At 40.5% G+C, this 25,150-nt stretch overlaps 2 protein-coding genes across 9 annotated transcripts in view; one reads left to right on the top strand and one right to left on the bottom strand.

Moving 5' to 3' along the window:
• Nucleotides 1–25,150, bottom strand: part of ngfa (nerve growth factor a (beta polypeptide)) — a 57,998-nt gene that overhangs the window by 18,622 nt on the left and 14,226 nt on the right. The window lies entirely within an intron of this gene.
• On the top strand, nt 10,684–24,708 carry LOC123975342 (beta-1,3-galactosyltransferase 2-like). 7 transcript variants are annotated; one of them, XM_046056753.1, is made up of 5 exons: nt 10,684–10,779; nt 11,405–11,542; nt 11,636–11,859; nt 17,509–17,608; nt 21,879–24,708. In XM_046056753.1, exon 5 carries the CDS (start codon nt 21,916–21,918, stop codon nt 22,957–22,959), a length of 1,044 nt encoding a protein of 347 aa, XP_045912709.1. In that variant the 5' UTR covers nt 10,684–10,779; nt 11,405–11,542; nt 11,636–11,859; nt 17,509–17,608; nt 21,879–21,915; the 3' UTR covers nt 22,960–24,708. The 7 variants fall into 7 exon arrangements, with proteins under 7 accessions (XP_045912709.1, XP_045912708.1, XP_045912711.1 ...); XM_046056752.1 differs by having other exon boundaries at nt 10,705–11,296; XM_046056755.1 differs by having other exon boundaries at nt 10,705–11,041.

Here is a 25,150-nt window from a genome sequence, read left to right on the forward strand (position 1 = left end):
CCCCTGTGCACGTCCCTGGTCAGATGTGAGTGTAAGCTCGGCTTCAGACAGCCATTCAAATGTTTGCAAAAGAAGCGTCCACATGTGAGGAGCTGGAGTGACAACGCGCTGGATCCCCTACAGAGGAATGAGCTGCTGGAATGCGCGAGTAGCCGAATGTTTTCCGAGCTGCAGTTTTAAAACTGATTTACTGCCAGTCTGCGGTTGACAAACGTAGTAAATAGTTGTATGTCACTCTAACACTGGTCAGGGGGAAAAGGTCTGGCAAGAGAGGGACTCACTGGGAAGCACAAACTGAACATTTCTGTTATTTGCTGACATCAGATTTTGAGAGGAGGAGGAGGAGGAGGAGGAGGAGGAGGAGGAGGAGGGGTGAGCAACTGCAGTGAAGTTAGTTTAAATTTGGATATTGGCCAGACATTGACTCAGGATCCAGAGGCGTCTTCTTGCTCAGTTTCACCCAGTGTTGGCAGTGTAACTCCGAGGACTCACTCTTAACCCCCGGGGGTTGGTTTAGGGACCATCATTAATATATAATAATAATGTGTTATGGAAAAATCATAATTGTTTTCAATACCTTCAAACCAATGCCGAATTGTAGGACTATATTAGGCAAATCAGACTCACCCCTTCATAATAAATTTTAGTCATTTTTCTATTAATATTTATTAATATTTGGAAATGCTCCCAGCACACTGGGTTCGGAGCTTCATCGTGTGGCCACCTGCTACAAAGTCATATTAACCAAGTTTACATGACCCCAGACTCTCTCTGAAAGTCCACAGAGTCTGTCTGCTTCTCTGCTGACAGAGCTGATTGCAGGCTTTCTGCTAAATGTTTGTGCTCACACCAGAAGCGTCCCAGCGTGAAGCAGCACAGAGCGCATGAACCGAGCAGGAAGTCAGATACAGAAACGGCAGCGAATTCAGTCAATTTTCAAAATAAAATACCTGTTACAGACTTCTGATCGTTTATCAACAATAAACACAGCTAAATCAGGCAAAAAAAGAAACAGTTTAACTATGTAACCTTCTTAATCATAGTAGAGGCACAAAAAGCAAGCACTAAATCACCAAATCAACAAAATCTAAACATGTTGGCAAAATCCGGCAGGCAAAACGCTCTTATTCTGAAATGCTCCCTGTGGTAGTTGCTTGATGCACCCGTCAAGACGAGATGTGACGATGCCCAATATATCACAAAAACAAGACGAGAAGATATTTAAACACCAGTTTTGAAGAAAAATTCAGTGCTGAAATATATGAGCGGGGATCTGTGGTCCTCCCCCAGAAAATAAATACTTAATTTCCTGCATTCTGGAGACATTTCTGCACCAACTTATGGTGAAAATTTATTGATTTATATGAAGTGAAACACAAAATTCAGGGAGCAGGTGAAAATTCAAAATATAAAAATATTATGTAATGTAATGCAGTAATCAGCAGCTTGTCTTTTACAGTGTTACAGTGGACATATAATTACAATATATTTAGTGGAATATTATTGTGGAATTAAACCTTTCTCAAGGTTTGTTATTTAACATTGTTGCAAGTTATTTTGGGGACATATAAATGGGGACATGTCCCCAGCGTCCCCAGTGTAAAAGACACCCATGCATTTGCACAGTGTTGCACGTCCCTGAATCACATGACACAGAAGCTATTGAAAAAAATGGGGATTTTTCCATAACACTATTATAACAATAACAACTGATGTTTCCCAGAGCCAACCCCCGGTGGCTAACAGCGAGCCCTCGGCGGTGAGCTAATCGCCCTTAACACTGCCAGCACTGGGTGAAACTGAGGAAGAACACGCCACTTGATCCTGAGTGAATGTGAGAGCGGTGAGAGACCACAAGTTTACCTGATTGCCGTTTCAGAAAGTCGCTCTGACTAAGTTTTTTCTCTTCTTGTGCCAAGAAGGATAGTACCTCTCAGGGCCGTGCAGAGACCTGTGGAAGTGCAGGTGCTCGAAAAGGACAAATGGAACAAGGATTTAAATAGGACTCTTCTCATACTGTTGACATAGAAATATATCGTTATGTATTCCTTGTTGACACGGATATACAGATGCTTCTGTATCGATACATCAGCAAATGCTGGGACGCAAAAAGAAATAGGGAATACCCAACTCTAGCTTTAAAACACTGTGGGATGACATAACTTACAGGGAACAGTTGCTGCTGCTGCTGCTATTGTGTTGTTGCTGATACTACTGGAGGTGATCTGTAACTACAGATATTAAAACAACTATAGGATATATATTAGCTGATTAAACAATTCTGTGACCATAATTGCAGCTCTTGGTGTGCAGCTCTGTGAGCGTCTCCTTAGCAGTCAGCCTTGGCAGATGCTGCAGTATTACAGCAGGTCAGTCACTGTGAGCCAGTCCCACACACTCAACAATCTTTACATCTTTTCATGGTCACATAATTGTTAAATCAGCTAATATATATCCTATGTTTGTTTTCAACAATTCATACATTTTTCTCAAATCTTATAGGGCCATTTCTTCTTCACTCTTTCCTTTGATGTCAGGAATATTATTTTTTTTTTTACATCGGTACTGTCATTTTTACATGTTCTTCCAGTTTTTATTATAGTTGAGCTGTTATAAACACTACTGTTTATTTATTTATTTGGATAAGGGCTGAAGTAGGCTATAAGTCGGAGGAATAGGCTTAGAATTTTACCAATGTTGTTATACTTATTTTTTATTTTAAGGCACAATGCTTTTATTAAGTCACTGTAATAATCCTAGTTCAAGTGCAAAGATTTTGGTCAAATTACAAATTACGCCCGTGAAACTTTTCTCCCCCAAACCGAACAAAGTGAACAGAGCACCTTTGTTTATAGTGTAGAAGTAATATCAGCTGTCGGCGTGTTAGCTGGCAGCCGATATTAGCTACTTCTACAGGCAGGCGACACACAAAAACTGTGCATGCTCTCTTTGCAACAATCCACACCAAGCACATTGCGGCAAACCCCTCTTACCGGCGGAATCGCAAGCGTCCTGTAGGCAGAGCTGCTGAATCACTAACGGTGTCTGAACTCGTGTTAGGCTCGTCACGGATGAGGTCATCAGGTGAAAAGTCATCAATTGGGTCATTTTATTTACTGCGAAATTATTATTAATTGATTTTACTGAAAGTTTGATCAGGCAGGCCTTCACAAAAGGGGCTTTACAACTTTTAAAATAAATAAAATGAAGGAAATTTTGCGTTTGAAAAAAGCAAAAAAAAAGGGCAAAAGGGCAGCTATTGCACCCCCCTCTGCACCTGTCTGGTACCTCTTCATCAGTGGCGGGTTGGCCATCTGGCAAATTCTGGCAAATTCCAGAAGGGCCAGACCGTTTGTTTGGGGTAGACGGGTCAGATTTTTAAATATATATGTAAATACATTGTTTTTACAGGCGCCGGCGCATCGGACAGGTTGCGCTCAGTCAAAATCAAACACGTCATGAAAGAGAGTGCAACACAAGCTAATTGGAAGTAAAGCTTAGCTGCTATTGTCAGAACAGAAAACCAGAGCAAGATAATGTCTGTGAAGGTTCTCAGTCATCCAGGTCATAGTTATATGTACATATTGGTAGACCAAGTCTGAACAACCATCGTTTGCATCTAGGGGTGTGAATCTTCACTGGTCTCATGATTTGCATCACCTCAAGGGTGGGAATTTTTAGGCATCCTCATTACGATTATGAGGCTACGATGTGATTGTAAAACGAATAGGACAAAGATGTATTTTTCTCACTGTGTGACTACTAAGTATTTGTAACAATCCAAACAAGTAGGTAGTAATGAAATGCAGCTATTTAATGATACATTGCATAGCATTATCACATTATTACAGCGTTATTACTGACCTCTGCTGCTGCTATTTTTATTTCTGATGCTGCTGTTATTAGTAGAGCTGCTAGATGCTAAAACCAGTTATTTTCCACACCCCTATTGGGTGTTTCAGACGAAACAAAGACCATCAGAAAGGGGTCTTAAGACCGGTCTCGAGACCAAGAACGGTCTCAAGTACTACAACACTACCTGACACAGATGCTGCCAGTTTCTTCTCTTTGTGGCTCCAATGAGCTATTATTAAAACTTAGGAGGAACCTGTGCATGTGTCTCACACACACATACACACACGTACACAACTATTACTGCTGCTACTATTTATAGTTTTGCCATGTATGTATTCTGTTGCCTTTCATGCTGTTGTCATTACTTGTTTGTATTCAGTCAGAAAACATTTTGTTTACATCCTATACTGTGATCATGTTGCTGGAATCAGTACATATAATATACTTTGTGTTTGTAATTAAATCTACAGTGTAGTTTTTACTGTATGTGTAAATTTGTTATAAAAATGCTCTTTATTGTTTACCAGTCACATACATTAAATGTTAATCTGTTACATATGGTACTGCTTACATTACATTAACTCATTTGGCTTTTATCCAAAGCGACTTACATTTGAGTAACAACATACAAGCTTATATTATTTCTCACTACAAATGTAAGTAGTGAATGTGTGTGTTTGTGGGTGGGGATGCTTGGACGTGGTAATGTGGACACAGTCACTGTAAAACTATCCACATCCCACAAGCAGGTCCTTTTAGCATGCTCTCTAATTTATAAACAACATTTCTCACCACACAGGTATCTTAATTTGGAATAACAGAGAGATATTTATGTAGGAACAAATTGCTTTTTTCTTTTTAGATTTCGTACACAATCAGATTTTACTGGTGAACCAGCTGTTCTCTCCATTTGTTATATGCAGCAGTTCCCCTCCTCTGTTTACCTTTTGTTCTCTGTTGTTTCCCCATCCTATTGTCCCCGTTATCCCTGTGAGTCTGTCTGTCTGCAGGTGGGTCTTCCTGGCTCCACTCTCACACACCTGCACCTCTTTTCGCAATCAGCCACCAGTTATCTACCCCGTTCCAGCATGCCAGTATTCGCCAGATCGTTTGAGTATCTCCCGTGGTACACAGAAAATTTATTCTAATGGCAAAATTCCACATTCAGAAATGTAAAACCAGCAGTAAAAAGCCTAACTTTGTACTTCTACAATGGATCAATCAATCAAACAACAAACAGGCTGGAAAAACTGTCAACATGTGCCTCCTCTTTTAACATCTTTGCATAATATAGAACACCCCTGGCAAGGTTTTTATTTGTATACTGGTCTGCATACTTCTCTATGTACTATGTACACTTTAGTCCTGTATTTGCAATATAAGTTTAAGGAAGAAGTAAAAAGACACCAAAGTCTGTGACCCAAATGGTTCCCTCAGGGTTTTCTAACACGTGGTTGGTTAGGTTTAGGGAAAGACTGTCGTTTCGTGGAGAAGAAACCACAAGTCAGCATAACAAGAATGTGATTTAAAAATAAACAGAAAACACATATGCTAAACTAGAATCAAAGCTGAACTAGGAGAAAAGAAGAGAAGTGAGTAACAGTAGACGTGCGTTGAGTAATAACTACAAATGCGTTGAGCTGTTTCCTCTTTTTTTATCTTACACTTCTCCATACTGAAATATCAAATGAAAATGCTCCGTATTTGTATAGCGTCTTTCTAGTCTTTGTAACCACTCAAAGTGCTTTTACACTACATCACAATACATTCACTCACATTCATACACTGAGCCTAAGTGCTCAAACAAAAACTAATATTCACACAGGAATGTGGAACAGCCACCAGGGGAACTTCAGGGTTCATCTTGCCCAAGGACACTTTGACATACAGCCCGGAGGAGCCGGGGATTAACGGGCAACCCGCTCTACCTCCTGAGCCACAGCCACCCCGATCCGAACACAGTTCTGAGCCTCAGACCCACAGTTATGATAGATCTACTACACAGACACAAGTTATTTTACTACACCAGGTAAAACCCTTGGAAAGGATGCTGACCACAGCAGGATAAAACAGTTGCTTTGTTGAAGGTCGCAACACGTTTATGCATCAAGAGAAAGTTTCCTTTATCAGGTTAAAATTAAATCATCCTGAGATTTCAAACTTTAGTCACGTTTGTCCAGTGGTGAACAGGTCTGCAGCCCTAAATGGCAGGTTCAGGTCCAAAGATGTACAAACAAAAAGCGAGCACACTTACAGAGCGTCCAAACAAATCCAAAAAGAAGAGGTAATGTCCGAACAGAAAATCCAAATGTTGTGACAAAGATAACAAGCCCATGAAGAAACTCTATATCCAAATGTAGGCTTAAACAACGGCAAGAGCGAGGTTGCAGGCAGGAACAACTAACACACTTGACAGGGGAGACAAAGTCCAAACCAAGCCAGAGTGGGCGGAGGGACGTCATGAGGAGGGCCAGAAAACAGGACTGAAACACAAACAAGGTCCAGAACCATGAACACCGAAACAAAAGTCTCAAAAAGGGCAGAACAGGGGGCAGGGCACAGAATTCACATCTTCTTATTTTTGGGGTCTAGCACTTTAAATGTTGATATACATCCACAACAGAAGCGCTTGTTGCTCTCCTGATTGTAGCCCGTCACCGTCCCCCTAAAACATGGATACAGAGATCAGGTGGAACAAAGTGGCTCCAAAGTAGGAATTTTGATGTAAGCAGAAACATTTGCTTAGTTCCTCCTTAATGAAAGGGATGCTGACAAATATTTCACCTTATTTGAGCGGGTGACTTCTACACTAAATTGTCCGAAAGAAATGTGCACGTTGTTGTTGCAGCAATGGGTTCTGAGTGGTAAAGCGCAGACAGTTTACTCATCACTTCGGGCGGAAGACAGTCTTAATTTTGACAAAGAAAAAGCTGCTGTGCTTAGAGTGTGTGAGCTGGTGCTGGAGGCGTCCCGTCAAAAGTTTCATCAGCTGAAAAAGTATGGCCATCAGACGTATGTTGAATGTGCTCGGGAGAAGGAGACTTTTTTTTGATTGCTGGTGTACATCTAATGAGGTTGGTGATTTTGCACAGCTTAAATAGTTAGTATTAATGGAGAATTTTAAAAACAGTCTTCCAGAGAGGGTTTCAACTTACTTAAATGAACATAAGGTTTGTGATGTTTTTAACGTTGCTGTCTTAGTTGATGAATATGTTTTCGGGGATCTTCTTTTTTGTAATGTGGGTAAGCCTTTTGATAACCTGACTTCTATTGTGAAGGATAGGCCTAGTGGTGTCTCTAAGGGGTTGCAGAAATGCTGGTCCCTTGAAGCTTGATGTTAAGGCTGATAAGGATGATTTGAAGGGAAAAGACGTCAAGTGCTTCTATTATAAAAAAACAGGACATATTGTGGCAGGCTGTCCTGTGTTGGGAAAAAGGCAAAATGTGAAGCATGTAGCTTTAATAAACAAACTTGATAAAAAGCATCCGATCTGCAACTTTTCAATGGTACTCGACCATTGAAAGGGAGGCCTTGGCACTAGTCATTGCTTTAGAACATTTTGATGTTTATGTTCGCTCATCTGTTTTCCCTGTGGTGGTTTATACGGACCACAGTCCGCTGTTTTTTCTGCAAAGAATGTGGAACAAGAACAGATGATTAATGATTGCAAGAGTTATCGTGGCTTTATTTCTGTTTGTTTAGGTTAGAGGAGAAGCCTCCAGATCCTACGGCCTTTGTGGTCCCTATCTTTTGTTTGTTTTGGCCAGCCCATCAGATTTGTTATTTTGTTTGAATTAAATTTTGAACTTATTTCATGTTTATTTCAATAAACATATGTTTTTAGCACATCTCCTGGACTCTTACTTATGTTCGACCCCCACTGGTAACGAGCTTTGGTGGGGGTCGTAACACCGTTTCACTTATTTGCGGTACGGACCAATACAGTAATGTGGGGTGTGTTAGCTGTTGAAGTAATGTGGAAAGCCATACAAGTTAACTAGTTTACATGCTTTTATGTTTTATCCATGCTCGTGTGTTATCTGCTTATGATTATGTGCGTATGTTATTAATGTTGTCTATATGCCATCAACCTGCCAGGATTAATGTCAGTTTTGTCTGTTCCAAAACAAATCAGCGGTGTCTCTGTGATGTTGACCGTATTTTCACCCGACATCCATTTCATTCTGTTGGCCTGACAGGCTCTAGAACATAAAACTTTGTTGTTGTTTTTTATCCTGACATGAAGTTTATGTTGGAGTTTGTGTTGGAGTCTGTATTGTGCAGCCAGCCGGTCGTTTTGTTGCGTTAGTGGACCGGGCTTTGTTAGCTGTGGTGTTGTCGCTGTAGTCGCTTCATTTCTAAGTGAGGTTACAACCACTTGATAAAAGGCTGTAAAAAAGTAACTTATTAATAGCTGATTTCATTGTATAACTAGATATAGCCCCTTTTAATAGCTGTGACACGAACAGACGGGAGATTCAAAGATCAGCACGAGGTTGAAGATGTGCGATTGGTCGCGATAACAAGTAGTGGAATGGTTATCATTGATCGTGCGTCAAGGCGGCAGAGAGATAAAGCGCTGAAGATTAGAGAGTATGAAGATCACAGCTGTTTGACTTGCTTCCCACTCGGGTCAGTGGGTCAGGAAATGATGAGTGGCGTACCGCTGTCAGTGGAGGCCGAGCCATTTCGAAGTGGCAAAAAGGGTAACAAGTTTCCGACAAGGGGAGAAAGGGGAAAGTAATTCGGTGTGTCTGACTTTTGTGGGGGTTTTGCCAGGATATATAGAGATGTTTCTGCTGTCAGGGATATGGACATGTTGCTGAAGTATGTAGAGGAGTCAGAAGATGTGGGAAGAAGAACTGTGAAAGGGAGGCGTGTAAAGAAGAGCAGGTGCAAGTAAAGTGTCCACACTGTGCAGGAAATCATCATGCTGCGTCACCACGATGTCCGAAAAGAATAAAGGAAATGGATGGTGATTCAGATCAGAGCGGTAGAGGGTCTGTCATACGCTGGAGCTACCAAAAGAATGGAAAGAAAGAATGAACGAGCGGCGGTGCAAAAAGAGCAGAAAAGGAGTGGAGACAATCAGAATATGATCTGTATAGACAAGAAGTGATGTTTGGCATTCATAGAGTTTATGTTCTCAATCACTAGTTTCATGTCTGTGTCGGTGAGTACATTTAGTTTTGTTCGCTAGACAAAATTGTCAGCCCTGTTAAAATGACAGTTAACGTGAATTACAGCTGCAGCTAGCTAAGCAAGCTAACTAGCGCCGGCCGTTAGCTCAACCGTCTTGTCCAAAAATGGTCACGTCTGGTGCAGCTGGTTGCAAAAACTCAACATGGCGGCGCCCTATCGGCCAAACCGCAGTCCACAAACCAACGGGTGACGTCACGATGTCTACGTCCACTTCTTATATACAGTCTATGGTAGAGCGTCTAAGTCCCTCCCCTTCCGGTGGACCACCATAGGATCTTACTTCGGGAAAAAATATGTACAGAAGTCAATGGCAAGGGACAACTAAGTATTTTGATCTCATATAATGATGGTCAATTAAAAATGTACTTTTAAAAGTCAAGAAAGTCGCAGTTTGATGTACAACAGTTAAGACTGTGAAAATACGTAATTACAAAGGCCACAAATTCAAAAAGTCGCGTATGTGACGTAATTTTTTCTCTCAATGACTGAAGCTAACGTCAAAGAGCTCCCATGTGTAGATGATGTGATAAAAGGACAGAGCCGTTGAATGAAACACCTCAGGTGAGATATATTTCTGCACGGAACATAGCTGAGTTATCTAGCTAGCAGTTGGTGACGTAAATTGTACGAGACGAGAGATGTAGTTTTCACACAAAACGAAATGTAACTTTACTGTTTCATGACAGACTGCAACTTTCTTGACGAACAAAATTATTTTTTAAATTGACAAACATCATTTGAAATTCAGGGCTCAGTTCAAACAGGTTAAAAAAATAAGCTGTCTCTCGCCGTTGACATATTTTTTCCCCGAAAAAAGGTCCCATGGGCCGGAGGGGAAGCGAGTTGCTTAGGCTTTCTATTTACCTCGGAAGTCGGAGGTCAGATCTGGGAATGACGTCACACTGGAGTTGACGGCGTTCCAGTAAAACAACAGATTTAAGCTGGAAAACCAAGTTTGATGCCTCTGGCCATTGTTAGCAATATCAGCTGATGATAATGCATTATGCTCTATTTTGTACACACAAACACCATAACACACCATAACAACATGTCTACAGAGATAAGTTGGACAGGACTGTGTGTATAACTGATTTAATGAGACACAATAAGACAGTGTGGGAAACATTAAAGTACCACAGCTTCCACTACTGTTGATTCCAGTAGCAACCATCTTGGATTTTGAGGTCGGGGTTGGGGAGGTTCTCCCGACTTTCCGAGTCGGAAATCCAACCTACTTGGAACCAAAAAACACAAGACAAGAGGCAAACAGGAACTAAAATTTCTGGGTATTTTTAACTTTTTCCTGAATAACTGGGTAGAGAAGATGACTTTTACAGACATCCAGTCCCTGCCGGATTGTTGAGTAATCACGCATATGTTGTGTCAGCTCCAGCCTGCATTGAAACCTGTTTGCTTTTTCGAAGATTTGTTTAATCTAACCTGCTTCTCTGACCTGCCTGTCAAGTGTTCTGTCTGCTCCCCCAGTTATCACTCTGCCTGCCTCTCTGTTCCCCCCTGCTGTCTCTCTGCCTGCCTCGTTAACCTTGATCCCTGTCACCTGTGTTGCTCCCGCCCTGCTCGTTAGTCCCTGTGTATATATGCCTGGTGCTTCTGTTAAGTCTTTGTCTGGTCATTGCACAGTTTTGTAGTGTGTAGCCTGCCTAGCGCTGTCTCTTTGTGTCTTCCTGTGGATCATTTATTTTGGATTCAGCCACTCTGAAGTAAGTGTGCTCGCCTCTTGTTGGTCAAATAAACCTTTTCTGAACTTGACCTGCTTCGTGTCCTGCGTTTGGGTCGTCCAACCTGCTCAACCCTACAACCCTGTGACAGCTTCCATGGGAGGTGCCGCTGTCGTGTGACTTCATTCGGGTGCTACTCGTGAAGTTGGCAGATATTTTTTCTACGAGGTCACGAGTAGGAAATCTGACTTCAGGTGGCGTTCCATAGTACTTTTTCTTGTTGGAGGTTGGAAATTCCCCAGTTGTGAGTTGCCTGGAACGCAGCATAAATCATTGATGCAGGACAACCCAAATAATCAAGCACATGAGAACTAACCGTAACACTGACTTTAAAACAAGAATCAATACAAAGTGGGCCAAAATTTTTATTGCACTTTTATAATGTCTTGGTTGTTTGCTGCCTCAAATAAATAATAGATGCATCAAGGCTACGAATGTGCTGCAAGCTTTTGTCAGCAGGATCTTTCATATATGGAAACACATACGTTCAGCCAGTGAGGTGCATACCCACACACAATCACAATGTACCTAGTGTTTTATCCAGCGGTCCCTCTCCCCTGTTTACCTCTCTGTTTACCATCCTATTGTGCCTGTCTGTTTTCCCCAGTGAGTTGCTTAGTTTGCAGATGGGCGTGCTTTTCCTCCCTGGCTCCTGCACAGTGTCTCCACACTCCTGCACCTCGTTCCAAATCAACCGCAGGTCCAGCACGCCAGTATTCGCCAGAACATCTGCGTGTCTTCCGTGGTACACACCTTGGCCTGCTCTCGTAATGAACCTGTTTGTGACTTTCCCTCGCTTCTACTAATCCTTGTTTTTAATTCTCCCCCGTTCTCACAGAACCACCCGAACCTGCCTGCCAGCTCACCTGCTGCACCCTTGCAGCTTCAGTCCAACGCTTCGCTTTCCCTTTCTGGACCTGGATTGACTCCCTCGCCCCCTGGGTCCAGCTTTTATGTACACCATTAACACCTAGCTGTTTAAGCAGGGAGCTGTTCTCAGGACTCTACTCTTCCTCCTCCTTCCCTTTTCTCATTTCTCCCTTCTGAAGAAGATGGGCTCAGGTTAGGAATTCAATTATTTATTAAATTTAAGCTTGATGTAGTACACTTAAGTAGCACACAAAGAACCTTTTTAAAGGGATAGTTCAGGATTTAAAGGGGAGCTGTGTGAGGTAATTATCCACAGTCAGTGAGAGAGATTATACATTACCATTTCAAAAGCTCAGAGACTTAACTTCCTCAGGCAACTTAAAAAATACCTGCTCAAGCATCAAGTCAGTACTAGTGTTACATTCAATTCTTAAGAATCTGTACATATGCAGGTTAAACAAACCTTTCATTGTTTTCTGTTGTGAAACTTGAGTCTTGCCCTAATTCAAATGAGGTGGCTGCACTATGGTTGGCACAAAAGAGCAACAAAGACAGTGACACCTGACGAAAAATCAGTTTTTGCACTTTCATTCTCTAACTTTAATGGGGTTAGTTGGTAGGGATCGTTAATAGCCCTGTATTGAGTAGTATCCAGATGTCTCCAGTCAAACCAGTACTTGATTCAATAGTATTTGTAACCAAATTGCGGCAAAATGACTATTTGTATGGTTTTGCTTATAGCCAAAAACACAAGCAACACACTGCAGTAAAGAGAAGGGCATGACTCTTTTTTTTTTTTTTTTTTTCCCTTACGTGCCTGCTCCTGTCTAGTCCCTGTGATTTTTATCAGCCGCTCACCTTCGGCTGTAACGTGTTCGTCACTGTTGCACATTTATCACCACAAGCTTGGCTTTCTATTGGTTCATCTTCTGGTATCATTTAAGAGTTCTCTGTACATTTGCATCTGCTGTTCTTTCTAGAAAAAGAAAAGAGGCATGTCCTTTTTCTTTCAGTGTGTTGCTTGCGTGTTTGGCTATAAGCAAAACCATACAAGTAGTCATTATTTTTTTTTTTTTTTGCTGCGATCTGGTTACAGAAAGTGTCAAATGAAGTACTGGTTTGACAGACGTTATTTGATACTGAGCTGTTGGCGATACCCATACCTACCAACTATCCCTTTAAAGTTAGAGAATTAAAGTCATTGAGTTTTTTCAGGTTTGTTGACATTTCAGCTGATGAAAACGCATATAAATATAATTTTAGCTTTGCAAAATAGTGTTCTGACATGTCAGGCAAAGAGGAGAACAGGAATTTCTTTGAAAAATTGTTAATTTTTTTTTATTTACCCCAAAAATACTGAACAACAAAAACCAAAAAACTTCACAACTAGGCCTATAAAAGAGGTCAACCAAATATCGCTATACTCAAAAAGGCATACAGCAAAACAGGATATAAACAGAACAAACTGGCCTAACTGAATGAGACACAAGTTTATTTAGCCAATTTGTGTTTGCAGAAAAGTGAATGTGTCACTGGCCATTTGTTATACATTTGAATAGTGTTTTGCAGAGTTTTACTGATATCCACGGACAACTGCGTCATGTGATTCCTCAATGTTTATCATCTTTTACAACACAAAAAGACTGAGTAAGCTGTCTGTCGGTCACGTTACTCTTCCTGGTCCAACTCTGAACCTCATGTCTGCGAGCCAATGGGGAGAGAGGAAGGTCCCCATACACACCTGTCATAAAATGTGTTATAAAAATCTAACATACTGCATCTTAATGTTAAATTGGCTTCTTTGGTAGGCAGTTTATTTCAGAAGCTTTTGTTATATTTATTGAAATTCTGTCTACATTCTGATCAATACATAAAAAAAAAATGCTCTGACACAAAAATTAAATTAATCTGTGGCTGTCGCAGAACAGTAAGTACTTCCTGAAAATACTGGCTGTCTTACCTGCCCACCACCTGTCCACATGCATGCACCTTCAGGGGAGTGGCTTTGGAGTGGGCACTGCGGGGAGGACTCTTTCAAACTCCGGCTGCCTCTTCTTAGTTCCTCCTACGTTGCCTGCCCCAGCTTTAGAAAATTAAAGCTCAGATATGAGAACACACCACATTTCATGGTCACGCCTCTGGCTGTGGATTCAGACATCGCTGCAGACTAACAAGGTAAGAAAACACTTAACTCCTGTTTCCACGTTCCTGCTGATATTCCCTTGATAATAAGGGTACAGAAGACACATGCTGAAGCAATGGTTAACTAATAAGTGATGTTTTAATGAGCGCTTGGGTGACTTCCTGTTCTAGCATTTCAGACAATCAAACGGTACCTGTTCTCATAGAAATATGAACTGTGGCTGCTGCATGACACCCTTAGTCAACAGAAACATATTTAGTTAAACTGACACAGTACAAATCCTCCTCTTGACACACAACATTTATCATGTCAGGTTATTCTCTTTTGTGCTACACTCACCTGCTATTTCCTACAACAAAAGCAAAATATTTAATAATTCATTCAAAGACTGTTTGATCATGCAGAAAAATGAACGCGTTTAAATCTGATACCAATTTGATAAAAAAATATATGAAAGTATTTTCAGTCAGGTGTCACTTTCTTTGGTGTGGAAGAATGTTTCCCACGTTATTGCTCCTTTCTGCCCACTGTAGTGCAGCCACCTCATTTAGATAAGGGCGCGACTCAAGTTTCACAACAAAAAACAATGAAAGGTTTGTTTAACTTGTTCCCGCATGTTTAGAGATTTGCATCAGTGCAACACAAAAGGCATCTTTACACCCATTTGACATGCTGAGTTCATCTGGTGGTTCAGAGCAACAAGGAGTTGATGCTTGAGCCGTTATTTTTAAAGTTGCCTGAGGAAGTTTAGCCTTTGTTGAGCTTTTGCAATGTTGTGTTCACTGTTAATTGACCCTTTCAGGTTATTGCTTATATGAGTTTGGTTTATTGACATCGTTATTATTCAGTTATAAAATGCAACATCTCAGACTTTGTCATATATGCTGTACTTCTGGCCTTATTTCCATGTTTCCGTGCAATTTTGCCTTCAGTTCTCCAAAAAGTCCTCCAATCCTAAACACAGGTGGTCTTATCTCGACCTCCCAATATTACACATATGAAGTCCATTACGAGAGAGAGAATAAATGAGCCGTGGGTTGGATTTGAACCTGGTACACGGTGCATTTTGAAGTTTACGTTCTATATTCTTAGCATAAGTTGTTGTTTATGCCAAATGCTTATATGTTGTCACTGACAGGGTGTCTGAATTGTTGTGGTTTCTGTTTAGTTTTTTATACGACCGGTAGACTGAAACTGAAATGCCCTACCGGGATAGATAGATTTGAACTGAAACTGAAATCTTTGTGATTTAAACAACAGTTACTTTGTGAACATACAAAAAAAACACTCATTAAAATTTACCAGTGCTGGTGTTTAACGCCATATCAGCTTGGTTTCATCCATAAAAATTCTCCCAACCTGCTGTTATTACAGAAATGTGAACTAATAGAAAAGGTCTATTCTGGGACTAGAAGCTCCCAGTGAGCGTACATGGCGGTCGCACCGGTACCGAACACAACAAGGAATACAGTACCGAGGTGGTTCTCTTGCTGGGTTTGGCTGAGTCAGCTAATAGGACCGCTAGCTGCACAACCTCCTTCTCATGGCGGTCCAAAGCTCCTGTGCTACACAGCTAAAACCATTAACTAGATGACGGCAGCTAGTTAGCAGCTAGGTTCGAATTACCGGAGGGATTGGGGGGGTATGACCCCCTTAAGACTTAGACCCACTACCCCCAAAAAGAGGGGGGAAAAAAACGTTTGACCGTTAAGGCAGTGCCATGTTGATTTTTTTGCTGTTGTATTAAAAAAGACATGAAACTAAATAGTAAAGTGTCTACTGAGGTAATAAATCAGAAGAGAAGGTGGGTCATTTTACTTATTTCTAATGGAGCCGGCCTTTTTTGCAACCAGAAGATTCGCCCCCTGCTGGCCATTCGATAGAATGCAGGTTTAACGGACTTCCGCGTTGGCTTCAGTTCTCCGGAAGCTTCTCACTTGTACACTGACCAAAAGTCTTGTGAAAGTGTTTATTTGGCTAAACAAAAATCCTGTTTAACACTTAATCTGAAGAAAACTTAATCTGTGTGGTTTTCTATAAAAAGAACTCGGACAACAAATGACCTTAACATCAAAATGAATGGCGAACTCATCGATCAGGTAGAACAAGAAAAATATTTAGGAGTGATTTTAGATTCTCAGCTAAATTTTAAAAGTCAAAAACATCTCAAGAAAAATGAAGGCCAGTTTCAGAATGATCAGGAGCTGTCTGACATTTGAATGTGCTCATGTCTTTCTGAACACTATGATCCTGATAAAAAGCTCATTCGATTCGATCACTGTTACATTTTAAGTAAACATAAAATCTTAAACTTGTTAATTTTGTTAATCTTAGACATATAAAGTTGTTTTTTTTTAATAGTTTGTGTGTCTGTGGAACTGTCTTCCTACAAATATAAAGACTTTAACTAAACTGTCCCCCTTAAAAAAACAAACAAAAGCCTGGCTCATACAGCAGCAGTGTGATCATGACCTATGAAATGTATATCTGTGTGTATGTGAGGTGAAGCATCTGTGTGAGTTCGAGTGAATGTGTTTATTTACTACACTAACTTTTATTGGTGCTAACTAGTCTCTGGACATTTTATTGTATTCACTGTAAAATTTTACTCCTTCATTATCTTAACTGTTAAAAGCCCTTCTAGGGCATCGGATTGTTTTTTAATGTAGTAATCTGTTTTTTTTTTTTTTTTTTTTTGTATCTGTCCCTACTCAAATAAACAACAAATAAACTTGGTGAAATTGAGGATTAGATATTGTAGTGATACATTTTGACACCAACGTAGTTTATGATTTCATTTTAAGAATTTTGTGAGCTTACAATAAACAGTCATTTGTTTTCACTCTGGAATTCAGGAGTTTTACTTTGCTGGGTAATTGAAAAATGTTCAGGTGTGTTATTTCACTGCTTTAGTGAATGCAGGTTACATTTCATTCACCGTCAACATGAGCAAGAGTAAAGGAGATATATGCTGAAAGAGTAAATCATCTACAGACTACATACACACATTAGTTAAACTAGCAAGGATATTGTAAGCATTGTAAGACTTTTGTAAACTGATGCACGCACCTGCACTGTTCTAGGTTTCCTTTATGACCAGGAAAAATAGTTGACCCATCCAATTGTCTTTTTAATTGGCACCCTTAGCAGCAGTAAGCTATTACCTGATAAGCAACAAGTCAGTCAGGAAACTCTAAATCACAGGGCGTCTCTGAGGTCATCAGAGAGAAAACCAGAAAAGATTTTCTTCAAGTTGTCTTTTTTGTGCAAGTTATAAAATTGTTTTTGAACAGTTATCAGTAAGGCCCCCAGAATACCTTCAAAATACGTGTAGGTCATATGAAGAAATAGGAAAAACACTCAATTTGGTTGTCATGGGGACTTTAAGTTAAGGATCTGAATACTTCTTGCACCACAGTCAATAAAGACATTTGCTTGCTGTTCAAATAACAGGATGTAGTAATTACGACGGTCAGCAGCAAAGCAGGAAACAGTGAGAGCCTTTTGCACAGAGGAAGGAGGGGGTTATTAAAACACTGAACATTGCATTGTAATATCCCACCAATGATCATATCTCAGTCTTACAAAATATTTCACTCACGCCCTCCTATTTAATTTGAATGGACGCAGCATGTTCAGTCACAAATGTGGATCATCCAGACGGGTCAGTTTACAGAAAGGTGTTTTTTTTTTTTCAGTCAAAAGAAATAAGTTTTCAGTGCCTTGAACACCACAACTTTACTTGTATTGGCACGGCAGAAGGAAGTCTCGCAGGGAAAAAGACCAAAACACCGGAGGGTAAGTGTCAAAATGTGTTGCTTTGTCTTTGGTGAGCTGACCCTTTAAATAGACTTGTCTCGTGTTTTGTATGGTGTCGCACATCCCACTGTTTTGTTGGTAGGTTTAAAACTCAGACAAACAAGCGACATCTTTGGAATAAAACAAGACTTTAAGAATTTTTTTATTTACAGTCCAGTGTATTTGGTTTATTTATTTTGGATAAATGTTAAATACCCCTGCAGTCATAGCTTTACCTAAAGGTCCAGTGTGTAGGATTTAGTGGCATGACGAAGTTACAGATTGCAACCAGCTGACCACCCTTCCTCTCACACTCCCCTTGTAGCAGAACTAGATACTGTATAAACGCATTAGACCTTTAAGTTAAAGTAAAGTACCAGTATTTTATACATTTTATATGACTAGATTATTAATGCTGACGGTGTAAGCAGCATTTTAATAGTTGGTCAAAGTTTTTAATTTATAGCAATGCATCATATTTTAAGAAAATCAAATATTTATGTAAAATTTGTAGTGGAGTAAAATGTACAGTGTTTGTCTCTGTAATGTTGTGAGAGTTTAAAACAGCATGTATAAGTACCTTAAAGCAAAGCGCTATAACGTTTCCGGTCAAACCAGGGCGTCGCATACAGAGGCCCCCGGGATTATTGTTCCCTGAATGGTTTTCTCTACGTGACCAAGTAGTTTTGACACCTAAGCTTAACAAAACTGTGATTTTTCACAATGTTAAAAGTCCGGTGTGTAATATTTAGGAGGATCTAATGACAGAAATGCAATATAATATCCATATGTTTTCAGTGGTGTATAAAGACCTTACATAAAGAACCGTTATGCTTTTATTACCTTAGAATGAGCCATTTATTTCTACATACACCGCTGGTCCTCTTACATGGACGTCACCATGTTGCACCACCATGTTTCTGCAGAAAGTGAAAGCAAAGAAGAAGGAACATCGCTCCAGTTCTGAGGTCTTTACATTGGCTTCCTGTCTGTCAAAGAATTGATTTCAAAATCCTGCTGTTAGTTTATAAAGCACTAAATGGTTTAGGGCCAAAATACATTTCTGATCTTCTGCTTCGTTACGAACCATCCAGACCTCTCAGGTCGTCTGGGATCAGGTCTGCTTTCTGTCCCCAGAGTCAAAACTAAACAAGGAGAAGCAGCGTTCAGTTATTATGCTCCGTATATCTGGAACAAACTCCCAGATAACTGCACGTCTGCTGAAACTGTCAGTTCTTTTAAATTAAGACTGAAGACTTTTCTTTTTACCACTGCTTTTAATTAAATATTTAAGATTTTTCTTTTTACTGATAACTTACACTGCACTGTAACTTTTACTGTCCTGTTTTCTTTTTCTTTTTTTGTAGTTTTTTACCATTGCTTTTAATTAAATATTTACACGGTGAGAAATGAGTAGGTAATTGAGTGAAAAGATAATGAGAGTGAGATTGAACAGAGTGAAGGAAGTGGTCTTAAATCTCGCACCCGAGAGATTTGCAGGAACCTCCGTCCACCTGTAAACGTGCAGGTGGGTCCAGAGTATAACTGGATCAAAGCAGCCTGCGGAAAGACATGTCCTGGTTTCTCTGTAGTGTCCGAGGGTTTTTGGAGTTTCAGTGGACCCAAAGATTGCTGTGGACCCGAGTACAGACTAGCTAGAGAGAGTAGATTAAGTGAACTTCTCTGTTTATTCTCTTTTCAAAATAATTGTAACTCAATTATTTGCTCAACCTCTCAGCCTGTTTTTATTTTCCATTTAACTCTTTTAACCCTGATTGTAACACTGTAACTTTTATTATTTTATGTTGCTTTTAAACTTTTTTATATTTCCCTGTTGCTTTTATGTTTTATGTAAAGCACTTTGAATTACCTTGTTGTTGAAATGTGCTTTACAAATAAACTTGCCTTGACTTACAGTAGCCCAAATGAACAAACTGCTCTACAGAGCGCGTCACTGGTGGTGTCGGAATAATCAGAATATTCTTTTTTTCTTCTTAAATCTTTATTGCAAAAAGAGAAATAAAGTGTACATGGGACATACAGAAGTATGCAGAACTTCGATTTGTGCAAAATCACGGATTGCATATACATATTTTGCAAACATGTAATTTGTAATATGGTTATGACGGTTAGTTTGCTGTCCGTGTAGTAGTGAACTAGATGTCTGCGTGTTGTTTATATGCTCTGATAATCTTTGGAGGGGCGTCTATATTGATTCCACATTCAGAGCACATGAACACACATTTATGCATCTTTTTGGCAGCGTGAAGGCGTTTGGTGTTTTTTTTTTGGCATTTTCTTGCCGATTTTGAAGACAACCAAGGCATTAAGCATACCTGCAAAATAATTTTAGGATAAGAAGAACTAAACTGAATGTGTTTTTAAATTAAAACCCCCTAGATAACAAATAATTTAACCACATCATGCATTTAATCAACTCAATTTAGACTTGTGCAATGTTCCATCCAGCCATCGTCAACCGCTTATCCTGCGTACAGGGGGGCTGGAGCCAATCCCACCCTGGACAGGTCGCCAGTCCATCGCAGGGCCACACATAGACAAACAACCAGTCAATTTAGAGTCACCAGTTACAGGCCGCATGTCTTTGGATGGTGGGAGGAAGCCGGAGCACCTGGAGAGAACCCACGCAGATAACATGCAATCTCCACACGAAAAGGCTGTGCAATTGCACTTGTGCAATGTTGAAAGTGTTCAAATGTTACTTGTTCCCTAATTTGGCGTCGTGCCATGATGCCATCATGTTAAATTGTTCACACATGCTTCATTCACATCTGACATGCCTTGCTTGCTTTCTGGCTCTTTTCAGCATCCGTGTTGGGCCACGCATTAGTGCTGGGGAAAAATTAAGCAACAAATCTTTTCTAAGCTTACAAAACTAACTTCTTGCATTCAAATGGATGCATTCCAAACTTAAACTGTACCACAGCCCTGTGTGACAGAGTTTAAACAGTGCAGGTGGTGACTGACCAGTGCAGTGATGGGGACGCCGTGCTGTAGGAGATGTCCTTCAGATGAGAGGTTAAACCGAGGTCCTGACTCACTGTGGTCATTAAACATCCCATGGCACTTATTTCAAAGAGTACCAGGTTCCCTGGTGTCCTGGAAAAAATTACCAACCCTGCTTTTTCCATCTGGCGCGTGAAATTGGCTCTATGTTTCCCTCCCTCTCCACCTCAAGCTGATGTGTGACGACCATTCTGCGGCAAATGGCTGCCTGCTTCACCCTTGTGGGTGCTACACATTGGTGGTGGTTGAGATGAGTAAAAGCGCAACATAAATGTAATTTATTATTATTATTATTATTATTATCATCATCATCATGCCTTATCTACTAAAAAGTAGTGATTGAGACCAGAAGTACGGGGGAGCCAGGGGGAGCTCAGCTCCCCTTAATAAGACATCAAGTCTCCTAAAAGCTGGGCTTGTGATATCTTGGGGGGGTCTCTAAAATTTTGACAGCTTGCTACATTGCCATTAATTTCTATATTTCTCTATTATCATGGATCTTTCGTAAAATCAGGAGCGTCAGACTTCATCCAGCCAGAGGGAACGATCACAACCGACCGCAGCGGGCCGGTCGCTCCGATCTCCTGTCCCTGGTCCGCTCCACTCCCTCTCCGGTTCGGGTTGTGTCGCTAGTGCGACCGACGCGCTGTGAACGGTTCATGATCGTTCCCTCTGGCTGGATGAATATTACGCATGATGAATCCATGTAGGCCAGGCCTTCTGAGTCTCCCAGTCTGAGACCACCAACTGTCATGGAGTGTTGTTATTTCCGGTTTTATTTTGTTAAACCCTTCCTCTTTTCGTCCCTGTGTTTTCTCCTCTGTATTTGATTATGTTTTTCCTCTTCATATAGACTTCCTTACAATCTGATTTATTTTTGCAACAAGTGGAGTCGCCCCCTGCTGGCCATAAGAAAGAATGCAAGTTTAAGGCATTTACATTTATTAATTTATCTGACGATTTTATCCAAAGTGACTTACAATTGCTATACGTGTCAGAGGTCGCACGCCTCTGGAGCAACTAGGGATTAAGTGTCTTGCTCAGGGACACAATGGTGAATGGGTCACAGTGGGGGATTGAACCCAGGTCTCTCACACCTGATCTTATCCACCCAAGATGTCGAAGTATTCTTTTAACAAATACTTCCCTGATTTGAAAAACTATATATTACTTGTTCCTTAACATTATGTTACTGTGGATATATTACTGTGATCACTGACTTGTTTTCTTTTTGTGTTTCCAGCCAGAGTGAAGACGTCCAGCAGGAGGCAAACAGAAGAATGTTCAAAAAGAGAATCACACTCTTGTTCTTCTTGATTGTCCTCATATTACTTATCTTGCATTGCCTTGATTTGAGGCACATCGTCTTTACGTGGATTCCCAGGTTCCTTAGCAGTGGTATAGTTTTGTTCCAGAAGATCCTTTCACCGTTTCGTTATGTATCTCAGGGGCCGTACTTAGTGGAATACCCGTATAAGTACCACTTTGTTATAAATGAGCCTAAGCGATGTGAGCAGAAGAAGCCCTACCTGGTTCTGATGGTTCCTGTGGCGCCCCACAACAGGGCCCAACGTGACATCGTCCGCAGCACCTGGGGAGGTGAAAGCCTGGTGCTGGACAAAGTGGTGACGCTGTTCTTCCTGCTGGGGCTGCACATTGGAGAGGGAGCAGAGCAGCACCAAAAGGAGCTGCTGCAGGAGAGCACCGAGCATCAAGACCTGATCCAGGTCAACTTCCTGGACTGCTACAAGAACCTGACCATCAAAACCATGATGATGCTGGAGTGGCTGGACGCCCACTGCTCCAGCGCCTCTTACGCCATGAAGATTGATTCAGACATGTTTCTAAATGTGGCCAAGCTCATAAACATGTTGTTAGACGCTCCAAAGACAAACTACATGAGCGGACATGTGGCGAGAGAAGCTGAAGTTCGGAGAGATACATTTTCTAAGTGGTACGTACCCGAGGAGATTTACCCTGGGTCTGTGTACCCACATTATGTTTTAGGTCTGGGCTACGTTTTGTCTCTAGACCTCCCAAAAAAGCTTGTGGAGGCATCCAGACACGTGAAAGCTCTTTACATTGAAGACGTGTATTTGGGGTTGTGTATGCAGTACCTGGGTATCCCTCCCACCGACCCCCCAGACTCGGGTTATTTTAATTACGATCCTGTGCAGTACAGTCGCTGTGCTTACTCCAGGCTAATAGCAACCACTACATATGAAGACACAGATCTTTTATGGATTTGGGAAGACTTTATCAGACCTGGTCCTCAGTGTGATGAGAGTGGTTTCACACCTGGACTATTTGCTATGTTTTACTGAACTCTGGTGAGGACCAGAAAGTTTGTGACCACGATAAAAGGAGGATCTGTGGTGTGGTTTGGTAGCAGTGTGAAAGCAAAACGGACCAACCACAGGATTTCAGCATGAAACTGCTATTAAAATCTGCTGATTATGAACGGTGTTCTGTGAAGCTTAAAAGTGATCTACATGCAGCTTAGCTACAAAAGTCCCATTCATTTTTCTCATAATGTTAAGCTTTAGAAAATATTTGGTTCTTTAATGAAAAAATAAAAAAAAGGTACAAAGTTTTTTATGGACAACTATGACTCCATTTTGGAAAGACGCATCCAATCACAGAGTTTAATCCTATTACAAGCACAGGAAATTGGGAGGGGGGGGGGTATCTCCAAGAAAGGGAAATCAAGGTACCAAAAAAAGTAAAGAGCAAGAAAGCAAAGTGAAGGAAAACAGCTGCTAATTAATTTATTTTAAAAGAAATGTGAGTACAGTCACACTTAGCAGTTAAAGAATAGTTTAAGCTAATGTCAGCAGTTTAGATCGAAGGCTGGAATCTAGCTTGACGCATATTTGCACAGTAGGCTAGATCATAAATTATTATCATAAATTAAACTTACTAAAGTTGTAATTATTTTCCTTTTAGGCCGACATGCCTGTGAACCACTAACTTACACTGTGGGCTTGGACACAGTGTAGTACTGAAATGATGCAAATGGCAAGGCTGTTTATTTTATTTTTGTTTTGTTTCTGCAAATAAAACATGACTCTAGTGAAGTCTTGTTCAGGTGTCTTTCATTATGCAGTATAGAAAGCATTTTCTCAATGTAGGCCTATGGAACACAGAGACTTCTTGCATATAGGGCGCAGAATTTTGTGCTGTGCCCCTGGTCACAATACTATGTAATCCTTACATCTTTCAGGATAGTCCTGTGTTTTAATTTTACATATTGCATTCAGTGACCACGTCTTTCTAAACAGTTTTCTCCCTCAAACTCAACCACCACCAAACATCTGTATTTATATAACAAGAGAGTTAATTATGGGTCCTGGATGCAGTCACTTTTACTTCCACTTTTACTTTCCATTCTGGACGCATCTGCAGAAGATCGCCAGGGATGCATCAATCTGAAGAAAAGATCCTTTCCCAGGTGGATTACAGGAGAGGACAGAAGACGAGATGTGGATGAGAACTTGTGCCACTTTTATTTCTACATCTATATCTCACCTTAAAAAAAAAAATGCGTACAGTGAATATCTATCGTTTTTATATTGAATTACTGGAAGTACTTTCATTTTGTGTACTTGCAATTACTTGATGCAAAAAGGGCAGAAAGCATCACTGCAACATTTTGTGATTCATCTCATTTACTGAAAGGCAGCATAAACCATGTAATAAACAGAGATGTGACCTTATTTATGTTGTAATGGGATCTTGATCTATGCTAAATATATAAAACAGTTTTCTAAAGATAGTGATACATTTTGTAATTCCGCCTGTTTGGGTTTTTCCAGGTATATATATACACACACACGAGAATGTAAAATTGTGTTTTTGTTGGCAGACAAATGTTTATGTTATAAGACTTGGTCCTGATGTGTGTTTTGGTTGCATCGGTGCACTTTTGGATGTGAGAAGAACTGTTGTGCTGAGCAAAGAGCAGTATGAAGAGTTGTGAAAAAGTGAAGCACTGTACCATGTTTGTCCGTGTGACACTGATGATGCTGGATGACATCACAAAATAAAATATCCAATAAATGATTTGCATTTCAGTCCATGTGACTCCCCTTTATAAAAGTCAATGTGAACATGAACAGGACCAGAACTAAAAGGCAAATAATGCACATTCTTGGTGTGAAAGTGACCTTATAAGAGAGCAGATGATGCATTTCACATATACATTACCTGATCAAGGGCGTCACTTTGTGTTGAAAAGTAGAGTGGTGGGGACATAAGGGCTCAGATTAGGTGCGTCATGATACACGAGACCTGACAATGCTCAAAAACAAGATGGGAAAGATTTAACAATATTTTGAAGAAATGTTAAATGCTGAAATATATGGGTCTGGTGGTCGTCCCCTGGAAGATTTTGAGCATTAAATACACTTGTTTTCCTGCATTCTGGAGACATTTTCTGCTCCAATTTATGGTGGAAATTCAGCTGGCAGGTGACAATTCATAAATAAAAAAAAATATATAACGCAGTCAACAGCC

Source organism: Micropterus dolomieu, linkage group LG08 (assembly GCF_021292245.1).
Source record: "Micropterus dolomieu isolate WLL.071019.BEF.003 ecotype Adirondacks linkage group LG08, ASM2129224v1, whole genome shotgun sequence".
NCBI classification, from domain to species: Eukaryota; Metazoa; Chordata; class Actinopteri; order Centrarchiformes; family Centrarchidae; genus Micropterus; species Micropterus dolomieu.

Coding starts and splice junctions, on each gene's coding strand:
- LOC123975342 (XM_046056753.1), top strand. CDS start 21,916: ATGTTCAAAAAGAGAATCACACTCTTGTTCTTCTTGATTGTCCTCATA.